This window comes from Embiotoca jacksoni, unplaced genomic scaffold (genome assembly GCF_022577435.1).
Source record: "Embiotoca jacksoni isolate LCO1_2020_lvr unplaced genomic scaffold, fEmbJac1.0.p SCAF_8, whole genome shotgun sequence".
NCBI classification, from domain to species: Eukaryota; Metazoa; Chordata; class Actinopteri; family Embiotocidae; genus Embiotoca; species Embiotoca jacksoni.
In genome coordinates, this window is record NW_027185436.1 from 13,564,476 (window position 1) to 13,576,146 (window position 11,671).

The 11,671-nt window shown below is 43.9% G+C and overlaps 1 protein-coding gene and 1 long non-coding RNA gene across 2 annotated transcripts; one reads left to right on the forward strand and one right to left on the reverse strand.

The window, feature by feature from the left end:
- The first annotated feature begins 328 nt into the window (after positions 1-328).
- On the forward strand, positions 329-9,477 carry rgmb (repulsive guidance molecule BMP co-receptor b). Its single transcript, XM_069138541.1, has 3 exons — positions 329-840; positions 4,720-5,273; positions 7,049-9,477. Exons 1-3 carry the CDS (start codon positions 723-725, stop codon positions 7,805-7,807), a joined length of 1,431 nt encoding a protein of 476 aa, XP_068994642.1. The 5' UTR covers positions 329-722; the 3' UTR covers positions 7,808-9,477.
- LOC138191627 (uncharacterized) lies at positions 9,458-11,513 on the reverse strand. Its single transcript, XR_011177744.1, has 3 exons — positions 11,437-11,513; positions 10,762-10,850; positions 9,458-10,027 (listed from the first exon to the last, which is right to left on the reverse strand). It is a non-coding gene; the product is annotated as an uncharacterized lncRNA (long non-coding RNA).
- Positions 11,514-11,671: the final 158 nt, after the last annotated feature.

Consider the following 11,671-nt stretch of genomic DNA (forward strand, 5'->3'; position numbering starts at 1 on the left):
CACAGAAGAAGGATAAAATATTATCTATTAAAAACACTAAAAGCAAGCTTTGTTTTGTCTTGATGAGCTTTCAGTTTGCCAAATAAAATGGCAGCACCACATTAGAAATCCACTATTCTCTTCGGTACATAGTGATTTCATGGCATCTCATCAACCTTTTACAACTTTTATCTCTGGCTTCTTATTGTGAGGACTGCTCTCTCTTTCTTTCTCTGTCTTTCGCTCTGTGGTAGGCGGGTTTTCCGCCAGCAGGGTTTGGTTGATTCTCTATTGATTTGTTGGATGGGCCGAGGAGGAGGAGGAGAAAGTGAAAGAGGAGGAGTGGAGGAGAAACCCCGGCCTGGTTGAGGGAGGGAGCGATGTGATTGTGCGTGTTTGGGACGCGAAAGGAGAGGGATCACGACCAAGGCGAAAGGTCCGACCGCGGTGGGAGCTCACTTCAATCACGTGGGGTGTGGATTTGTCCAGGGGAAAGTAAAAGTGTCGTCGAAGTGACTTCTGGTCGTACTTTGTTTTTCCTCCTTTCTTTGCCTTTCCACCCCCTCCGCCCTGCATTCCGCGGAGCAGCTGTGTTTTAATGCCCCTGCGCACCCGAGGAGGAGAGGAAGGAGAGAAGAGTGAGGAACAAGAGGCAGAAGAAGAGGTGAAAAGGCCTGGTCAACACCCCTCCTCGCCCTTTGGAAGTCTGGTCACTCTCCCCTCCTGGCCCTGCATGGACGGGGATGGGGAGAGCCGGATGCCGTTGCCGCGGGGCTGAGCGCCTCGCCTCCCCGTCTGTGGTGCGCCGCTTCCGGCCACTGCTGCTGCTGATCATCGTTCTCTGCTCCGGTGCTCACATAGGTAACTCACCACACTTCAACACTGCAACCACTACTAGTCTGTCTCTGTTACAGTCGCAACTTATCTGCTATTTTACGCACTTAGTTTTTCAATTTCGCACTAATTTCTGTGCGCTGCAGCAACCACCACAGCAACACTCGACTTTTCACTCTGTTGCACTTGGTAGTGATCACTTTATTAGTTATGAAGCGTTTGTAATCATTGTACGGCCAATCCTTGTGTTTGGCCCAGTGCTGCGTGACAATGGCTCTCTCGAAAGCGGCAGTGCAGCAGTCTGAGCACGGATCGAGTTTCTCCTCCTCTCTCCTGGGCCGTCATTCTCCTGTCTGCCCCTTAATGGCTCGTGGAGGAGGGGAGGAGAAGGGAAAAGAGGGCGACTGCCTCTCCTCATCTCCATATATAACAAGATTTATTCAATACAATATTTAGAAAGGAGAGTCTTTCAGCGTTTTGCTCATTATGAAAAGTAAAAAGTTGTTCTGTGGTGTAACCAAATCTATTGTGGAATACAGTTTATGTTCGGTTGATGCAGATGAATTAAATACATCATAAGACATGTTATTAAAATAAGATCAGTTAGTCTCATTTAAGAGATAAGAGTAAATGTATCATTCCGTAGAAATCTGACAGTTTTCTTTTTATGTACATGGATTTTTGTCTTCTGATGATCACCAACATAAACTCATCCTAATCTAAGACAAATGCCTAATAGAAAATAAACCAAATCAAAGAAATAAACAAAAGAAGAGTCTGTTAACAGAATGCCAAATGTTCACGAGGTGTCTTACACTAAAATAAATGACTCTTTTTCTGTGGCTACACAGAGCTCTTGATTTGCTGACCTCTTATTTACCATATTGTTTGCTGGTCAGTCTATATTGCATTTGGTGAAAAAAACAGTATACTGTGTCCTCTCTCCAGAAGGCAGTGTTGTTGTTTTTTTGGCCGTGGCTGTGTGTTTCTGTGTGCGCAGGGGGTCGGCTGTAGTGGCGGTTGTCTGTTGAGCAGTCACACCTCCAGTAATTAGTTTAACACGGCTGAGGCAGCAGGACAAAACTGCCTCTGCACACACAGCCTGGTGAGAACAGAGAGACCTACTTCACATTAAAGACCCTCTTGGCACTTACTGCTATACATGCGTCACCTGGAAAGAATGTGTATTATTTAGTTGCTGGAGCCAAACAGAATGTTTTATTTGTTAAAACTTGTACATGTTCACGGTATTTAGTCATATTTCATTGTTGCTCCAGCTGTCTGCAAGCTCCATGTGTCTGTTTAGACAGGAAGGCAGGAGTGTTTGAATTGTTGACTAGTGTTCGTAGTGTCTAGTCAAGAGTGCATGCTGTACAGCTTTGTATCTCCAAGCTTGGAGGGTTGTTTGTGTGATTTGAGCTCAGCATGTGAGAGGGTGCACACAACAAGGTGATCAATAAGCACTTCACAAACCATTCCCTCGGCTGAGAGATGATCCCAGTGGATCCTTTTCTGATCTCCGTAGATCAGAGAAATTGAAAGGCAGCCAGATTGGGAGACAAAGAATCGCTAAACCAAGCCAGGGAGCTGCAGCTGGTACCTTTTGACATCCATCTGATGGTAGAGAAGATGCCTGAGGATGCAGGAAGAGAGGCTGCGAGATGACCAGGGGCCTGAGGAGACTGGCTAGGGAATCAGGCTGCGAGGGCTGAAAGCTGAAAACAGAGTAGTGCTGACAGAGGCAAGGGATTCAAGCTGTAAAAACATCTTACAACAGATGAGGTTTGAGAGAAAAGCAAATCTGAGACTTGTGAGATGATAAAGTCAGATGTGAGAGGAGGACGGGATGAGAAAGGAAGGTTGACGTAGGACATGGACACATATTGGACAGACACTTCCATCCGAGGTGATGATACAAACCAGATTCTGAATGTGTTGAAAACATTAGTTCCTCGCACTTTATTCTCCTCTTATTATTTCCTAGCCAATTCATATTCATCACCTCGGCTTGACTTACCAGAAATTGCTTATTTATATGCAAAGATTGGATTTTCATACAAAAGTACAGCTATGATTTCCTAGAAAAGCTGCTTAAGAGGACAGCTTCATTAAAAGGGAGATCATGGGAAGCCTTGAAGAACAAAAATAATAAAACTGTGCTTTAATATTGAACATAATCATATTCAGAACATTATTAATCATCATATGGAAATATTCTTCTTGCTTCATGCATTCATCGAAGGTTCGAGTGCAGGGTCAGCAATAGAGTGACACAGTGGGAGCTGATGTAAACTTCAGCCGAGGCTTGTCGTCTGTAAGGTTTTAACCTTTATAAGTTTGGAGTTTGAACCCGAGTCCTTCAGTTACAGGGTTGGCTCCCTATCTGCTACGTCTCCCTACTGGGAGAATGTCAGTGAATAAGCGTTTTGTATGTTTTTTAGAGCAGCTCATGATCCTGATACCTTCTGAAAGAGAATAAACCCACTCTGATTAGATCGGGAGCAGTCTTTGGGTATTGCAGGCCAGATAGGAGGGAAAGAAGGAGGCTGTTAGTGCACCAGTCAAAGACACAATGTGTCCTCAGTACTCAGACCGTCTGTGCAGTGGTGGTTGGCATGGCCGGCAGCCTGTGTATGTGTGTGTGTATCTGTGGGTTGGTGTCGGTATTTAACAGGCAGGAGAGAGATTCTGAAGCGTGGTGTGAGTGGGGGTCCATACCTGCACCCTGATTTCTCAAACGCAGAGCAGTGCTGCCCCCCCATGGTGGCACCCAACACCCTCATCACACAAATCTACAAAGCAGAGCTGGAATGTGCTGTTCAGCTTGTGTGTGTGTTTATGTGGTGGCGTGACATTGAGGGAATCTGTTGATTTAAGTAAAAACCCGTGCACTTTCTGCTTTTGCATGGCCATTAGGAGATCATACCTCCATCTGAAGATCACTGACTGTCTGTGTCTAACGGAAGCACAACCAGCATTCTTTCTAAGACAGATATTTGTGTGTGTGTGTGTGTGTGTGCGTGTGCGTGTGCGTGCGTGCGTGCGCGTGCGTGTGCACGTGCATGTGTGCGTGTGCAGCTGCCCATACACTGCAGAGCCTCTCTCTCTCTCTCTCTGGCCTAATCTAATAGGAGCACGCTGTGACTGATGCATTAGGTCTGGTCTCTAATCTCTTTCTCGCTCTAGCTCCCTCTCTCTCCCTGATGATCCATGATATAAAAGGCTGGGTTGACCCTTGTTACATTCAGAAATGTAGAAATAGATAAAAGATCAGGAACAATTTCAGAGCGAGAAATCTGTTCCCGACGGGTATGTGAGGGTAGAAATCAGTCTTTTGGTTAAAAACTGAAGTTCTGTGTATTGACGATACATTTTTGATCATGTATTTCTGCTGCTAAAGCTACACGGGATCACAAACACAATGCCTCAGAAGCACCTTTTTGACATTTCCACAATAGGCTTGACATAGCACCTCTGCTTTGTCCTGCTCCCTCTGTCTATGATACTAGATATGTTATGTGCTATACAGGCACTATTATCTCACTCCTTGTGGAAACGTGCTTCACCTTTCCTCTTTGTCTGTTCTTTGGTTTATTACTCTTCAGGTTTATTGCACTCATAGAGCGGCACTGCTGATTGATCAAGACGTTCAATCAGCAGCTAGATCTTTTTCTAGTTTTATTAGGTTGGACTGTAACAGGCTGGTAAAGTTGTGTGTTTAAGATCAAAGCTGTCTTCCGTCAATAACCGTAGTTGTCTTTTGTGACTGCACAAACTTTCCATTTCTAGTGAGATCCTTTAGATGTGTGTATTTCCTTCTGTTCACAGCTGGTCACCCACCTTTATTACTATAATTGTGTTTCTATCTGTTAGTATTTCTGACTCGTTTCTGTGTGTCCTCTCCAGGTCAGTGCCAAGTGGCCACCCCTCAGTGTCGTATCCAGAAGTGCACCACCGACTTTGTCTCCCTGACCTCCCACCTGACACCGGCCATTGATGGCTTTCACACTGAATTTTGCAAGGCTTTACGTGCGTACTCTGCCTGCACCCAGAGGACAGCCAAGTCCTGCCGGGGAAACCTGGTCTTCCACTCGGCCGTGCTGGGCATCTCTGACCTCATGAGCCAGAGGAACTGCTCCAGAGACGGGCCCACATCCTCCACGCACCCCGAGATCCACCCTGAGCCCTGCAACTACCACAGTCGTACCCAACACGCCCACACACACTCCCACGTGCATGCACACACACACTCCCACGCTCACAACCATGGCCACAGCCACTCTCAACCTGGGTATCTGTTTTGCGGGCTGTTCGGCGACCCGCACTTGAGGACATTTCAGGACAGCTTCCAGACTTGTAAGGTGGAGGGGGCATGGCCTCTCATTGATAATGACTATCTCTCGGTGCAGGTCACTAATGTTCCTGTGGTTTCTGGCTCCAGTGCTACAGCAACAAATAAGGTGAGAATGGTTAAAGCAGAGAGAAATGTGCATTTTTTGAGTCTAATTTACTGTTAATAGAACTAAGAGAGCCTCTTAAGTGAGAGCAGCTGGTGTAATCTGGTTTATTTCTGTGTGTGTGTTTCTATAATGATCTCTAAGTTGCTTTTCTGTGCCTCGAAGTAAGAAATCTTATCAGTGTGTGTGACTGGAAAACACCCTCACTCGCTCTGCTCTACTTTACTCTCTCTTTCTGTCTCGTTCTCTGTGTCTCTCACTCTTGCACTCACAGGTGTGAGGCAAACAGCCTCAATCTTGTGACTGTCTCTTGTGACTGCTGCAGTGTTGGAAACCTAACTTGGTTAATGGCTGTATATAGCCTGACCTCTAATAACATGTGAAAGGACCCACTGTTTACTCATGTGTGTGTTTGCAAGCATTTGTGTGCCTCATAAGTTCATAAGTGGCACTCCTTGCACTCAGCTTAAAGCACTAGGAGTGTTAAAGGTCCCTGTACAGCAGAAAAGACACTCGCACACGCATATACACACAACACCAAATGCATGACGAGCCACACAAGGTGATCTTTGTGGTGTTAAAGAAGCAATGTTGATGTTTCCCTCGATGATCTGCCCTCTCTAGCTTAGTCGATAGCTTTAATTATTAAAGCACATACACACCCATGCATACACTTAGTCATGTACACACTGGCAGAAACACACACACACTGAACAAATAGTAGGGTTGCTGCACTGTGGAGCTGAAGGTCTGACCTTGTGTCAGAGGTGGGGCAAGTTATTAGTCACGATTATTAGGGACACACACACACACACACACACACACACACACACATTAACAGCCCTCCAGGCTTAATGGTCTGCCAGGCCTCATTCCTCACGGCTGTCATGTGAACAAAGCAGCCATTCACCGGAACTATGATGCTAGTGCTAACCGTAATGCTCACACCACACCCTGCATCCACCATGGCTTCCACTCACCACTGGAGCCCTGTGTGTGTGTGTGTGTGTGTGTGTGTGTGTGTGTGTGTGTGTGTGTGTGTGTGTGTGTGTGTGTGTGTGTGTGTGTGTGTGCGCGTGCGTGCGTGTGTGTGTGTGTGTGCACGTTTGTGTGTCAGCATGTTTGTATAGCTGTGTCAAATTGCAACTTGTTAAAAAGTCATTAAGTCATTTCTCAAATGTGGTGTGATGAGAGTCAATAACCTATGAAATGGGTGAATGTTAATATTTGAGTGTGTAAGTGTGAGATTCCTTTTTGCTTCTACCTGTCTTGTGATTTTTTTTTCCTCAATTTTCTTAATTCATAATGAAAGCAAAATGCATTCTCAATTTACAACAACGCGAAACAAAGAAAAATAACAAATATTTATTTTCATAATCAGTTAAGTTTCTTGATATGCTGCTTAATTATCCAGTCTGTAACATGTAAAAAAAAAAAAAAAAAAAAAAAAAAAAAAAAAAATCTAAGCTCGCAATTGCTTACTTTGTCCAGCTGTCAAAATCCTGAAGATATTTTGTTGTAGCTTTGCCTGAAAAGTGACTTGAATTATCAATTTATCATCAAAATAGTAACAATAGTTTCAGGTTGACTAATCAATTAACTGACGTCAGATTCAGCTTTATTCATCAACTCCATGGAAGCTGTTTGATCTATAACTAAAACTAATGCATTGCCTTTGTAATTGTGAACCCTATATCAATACTTTTATTTTGAAATTGTCATTCACTGAAAACACTTTAAACCCAAATGTCACTAACAGATGGTTGCTCCCTCTGTAGATCACCATCATCTTCAAGCCCTATGAGGGTTGTACAGACCAGAGGGTCTATCAGGCCGTCACAGACAACCTCCCTGCTGCCTTTGATGATGGAACCGTGAGCAGCGGAGACCCCATCCACACCTCTGCTGGTGCAGACGGTGCAACTGGGAAGGTCCGGGCTCTGTGGATCTCTGAGCGCAGCCCAGGGAACCATGTGGAGCTGCACGCCGGCTACATTGGTGTAACTGTAATTGTCCGGCAGTTGGGGCGCTACTTGACCCTGGCGGTACGCATCCCAGAGGAGCTGTCTCAGGCCTACGATGCCACCCAGGACCTGCAACTCTGTCTGAATGGCTGCCCTAGCGGAGAACGCATCGACCAGGCAGGGCACCTCCCCCTGCCGCTCTCCCCTCCTGCGCTAGGCCTTCAGCTTCAGCAGCTGCGTCGGCCCGGCTACGCTTCACAGACACAAGCATCCCCCTACGGTGCCGCGCAGGTTTTTGGTGTGGAGGGGGCGAAGGAGCGCTGCAGGGAGCAGCTAGAGGTGCCGGACATTTACTTCCACTCCTGTGTGTTTGATCTCCTGACCACCGGGGATGCCAACTTCACAGTGGCGGCATACAGCGCCCAGAAGGACATGGAGAGTCTCCATCCACACCGAGACAGATGGAGGATCTACCCCCGCGGCTTTGCCACCTCCACCTTACTCTCTGATCCTCAACCTATCAAACGGCTTGCTCTGCTTCTTCTGTGCGCCCTGATCGCTGCTTTGATGTAAGAGTGGGAGTTTTTGTTTGTGCCTGCGTGAATGTAGGCTTGTGTATGTGTGTGCACTAGAGAGAAAGCTTTGGGAGTTTTTGCATAGCACTGATACTGAGCACTGATTCCTCTCTCATGCAGAGAGGAAACAGCTGGCCGGACAGTTACTGGGAACTAGAAGGTTTTTTTAGAGGAGGTGACTGACCTTTCACTGGGCACAGGAGAAACTGGCAACACTAACTGCATCGTACCATGTATGTCAGAATTCAGCCCTACGGAGGTGAAAAACAAAGGTGATGTGATGACGGCTTCTACAATCTGTCTTCGTCTTTGAGTAGAACGCAATCGACAATGACACAAATGTTTCTGTTTGGGTGAACTGATTGTAAATAGTTAATTTTGTCTTCAGTGCACAGTGTAATGGTGTAGAGTTTGTTTTTGTGCCATTTGATGTGATTTATTTTTAATACCTCAGAGAGAGGATGTTTTATTTTATCAAAAGCACTTTATTTTAAGTTTTTCTCACAAATCCACATCAGTGTTTCTTCCTTTCACTTGCTATCCTCCAACAAAACCTACAATGGCTTGAGTTTTGGAGGTTTGTAATTCGGTTTTTGGTCCTTTTATAGTAAAAGTAGGTTGAATAGTAGGAGCTGCCATTTTTGTTAAAATGCCTCATTCTTTCAGCGTCTTATTTTAAGTCAGTCAATGTGAGCATTTCTGTTGAATGTATTTTGATATTGTCACAGCAAATGCCATCAGTACTATTCTGTTGCTATGATGAGTTTGTTGCTTTCTCTCAGTCCTGATTTCAAAGATATGTGTGTGTGTATGTGTGCGTGGGTGGGTCAGTGTTTCATTTGACTAAATGTGAGTGCGACATGTTTGAATGTGTTTTTAAATCATCTGACTCACATTACAGGTATTCTCACCTTTTTGCCAAGACGCTGTGACTGTACCAGCTCGTGTTTTCTACTCAGCGGATTTTTGTTGTTATAATTTGAGCCAAAGACAGATAATGTTTGGTTTTTATGTACTAAGGAAATCACAACTCGCCACCAAACCAACACCTTTCTCCCCCCGTCCCCCCAAAGTCTCTTACTCCCCTGTTAACTTACTACTGTAGACTGCTTTTCTCTCTCTGCTGGAGCTGACCAGCTGCTCCTTATTTGGGATACATGTAAGATACTGGGGACAAAAACACTGCGAATTACTGAAAAACTTCCCCACACCATGCAGGGGTATGTGCCTCAGCACTATGTTGTGAGAATTTGATTCCTGGTAGAAATGTCAACTTTTAAGACTATGAGCCTTTGTAACATGTAACATTCTGTATAATTATGCCCAATTTGTTTGACCATATAAGCTTAATCTCCATTTTTGGCATTGTGATCTCTTACATCATGTGTGAGTGTTGGTTTGGTGAAGAGTGACTGGTCAATGTTGAAATACTTAACTTATTTATGAACGTAGTGTCCTGTAGAGGAAGTTAAGCTCCATATTCTTGCTGTTGGATAATAATTTAAAAAAAAAATGTCAAATGTGATTGTACTGCCACTTAGTGGTGCTTTGTTGCTATGTCAGTGTGTTACTCAAGGCGCTCAAAAAAAAAAAATGGAGGAAACAAACGGTGTGCCAGTGTTTTATTTTAAAAAAAACAACCAATAAAGTCAAAACAGTCCATGCTCACTTCCTGTTTATTAATTTCAGAATAAAAAAGTGAAGATATTAAAAATAGAAAATTATGTTTATTTGTAAACTTACAAAAACCTCAATATTCCCCCACAGTTTGGTAATTCAAGGAATTCAGCATTAGATATGAGTGAGACTGTACTCGCATATCCTTTCTCATAAACACACACACAAATATGTAACAGTAAGAGCATTAAACCATCTGTCTGAGGTTAGGGCTCGATCAGATATCAGGTCTGGCCTCACAAACACAATCCTCTTTCAACTGCCACACTCGGCAACACCTGCAATGTCGATGTGCCACTAAAGATTTGTAGCATCACAACATGGCCTGCTCCTATAGTCTTGACAGTGGATCCTTTCCCATTTAATTCATGTAACTTTTCAAAAGGCTCACTGTAAAAAAACATCTTCATAAGGCAGCCGATAGGATGAAATCAGTGCAGAAATCCTCGAGTTGTCGGCTTCAGACAAGAAAAAAGTTCCCCTCTCTGGGTTTTCCTTTCTGGGTCACATTGTGCATCAGAAATGCTCCATTTCCATCTATCTGAAAAGCCAAATACACTGTTAAGACATACAACATATGAAATAATTAAATTTCCCACACTTTTAAGACAACGCCATATCCTGTATGTTACATCTATAAGAATGAATGACATCCCAGTTACCTTCAGAGTACATGTGCTGCATGTTTCTTTGGTTAATACTGATCACACACAGGCACTTACCACTTAATCACAACATAGATGGTCATCAGAGTGTTAAAGACAAGGATCTTCATGAAAAGCAGCCTCATAGAAAGTACAACCACTGTGTTTGTCCACACATCAACATCTAGAGAACAAACAGCACAGACCAATGAGGCATCTGTTTGACACTCAGGTAATTTTTTTCTGATTGTTTACAAATAACAAAAATTTACCTATTGTGTCCTCATCCTCACAGCTAATCTTGTCACCTAAAATGATAACAATGTGTTAAAGGCTTAATGAAAAATAATTCAAGCTGCGAATTTACAAAACTTTCACTCTGATATGCTTGCATGTGATCAGCTTTACCTGAATAGGTTGTGTGGTGTCTCCTCCTGACTTTTGAGTGTTTTCTGTGATTTACAGAGCAACGGTACGATGGCCAGTTACTGGTTGCTACTGTGATTATGGCTACAGCGTTATGGCCATGATGCTTCCTGGTTACACCAATGCTGTATGGTGCGGTGGACATGTGGCCCTCTGATGCTGAGCTCCAGCTGACCTCTAGGTGCCCTCTCTTGAAGTCACTCACCATGCAGATCAGCAGGGTCCAGCCAAGTCGTTCCCCTGACAGGTGGACCGGAGGGGCCAGAGATGCCAGGACATCCCCTTCTACCCCACCTGACCCAGGTGGAGGACAGAGGATCACATGAAGAGGATCATAGGTTTAGGATGGGGAGAGATCTTGTTCTGTGGCTGCAATGCAATGCATTGTTGCACTGAGGCACACAAGTTGTATAGTACGTTGTACTTGCAAATATGAGACATTCTCTTTAAACATTTTTGGTTTTTTTGCTTATAAAGTTACAATAATATTGTAACTGTTTTATTTAATAATATTGCCAGGCACACCTCGAGATGTATTCATTCGCTTTTGTGCTGCAGTTGACTGTGATTTTAATGTAATAATAATTGCAGTAGAAGGAGTCAGTACTAATGTCAGCTTGCACTACAGTTCATTTAAACCCTTAAGTTTGGAGAGTACTGTACATTGTGCAAGTTTTTTTTGGCCTCCATAAATAATACTGACTTAACTTCAGTTGACTTTTAACAGTCTCAGATTAAACTGAAATCTAGAAGTCATGCTTTAAACAGAACCCCATAAGTCCCTCTTAAAAGTCTGTACTGTGGACATTTATGATTTTCACCAAACAAAACAGTCATCCTATTTAGTAATGATATAAAGCAGCATAATAAAAGCTCTTACCTGTCCATAAATAGATGATAGGAAGGTAAAAGAGACCCCTGGCTGGCTCAGTCATGTCTGCTTTAGTTAGAGTGATCACAGTGATCTGTGTGCGAGTATGAGAGTGTGCCTTGTGCATGAGTATGTGAAACGGGGCATGTCATTTGGCTTTGCCAAGAGCATTGCATTATGGGGGCTTGACATGTCTCATTGTTTTGACCTTAGACTAACAATGGAACCCCCTTACCCCCACCCC

Coding starts and splice junctions, on each gene's coding strand:
- rgmb (XM_069138541.1), top strand. CDS start 723: ATGGGGAGAGCCGGATGCCGTTGCCGCGGGGCTGAGCGCCTCGCCTCC. Junction 841..4,719: donor CTGCTCCGGTGCTCACATAG/GTAACTCACCAC, acceptor TGTCCTCTCCAG/GTCAGTGCCAAGTGGCCACC. Junction 5,274..7,048: donor GTGCTACAGCAACAAATAAG/GTGAGAATGGTT, acceptor CTCCCTCTGTAG/ATCACCATCATCTTCAAGCC.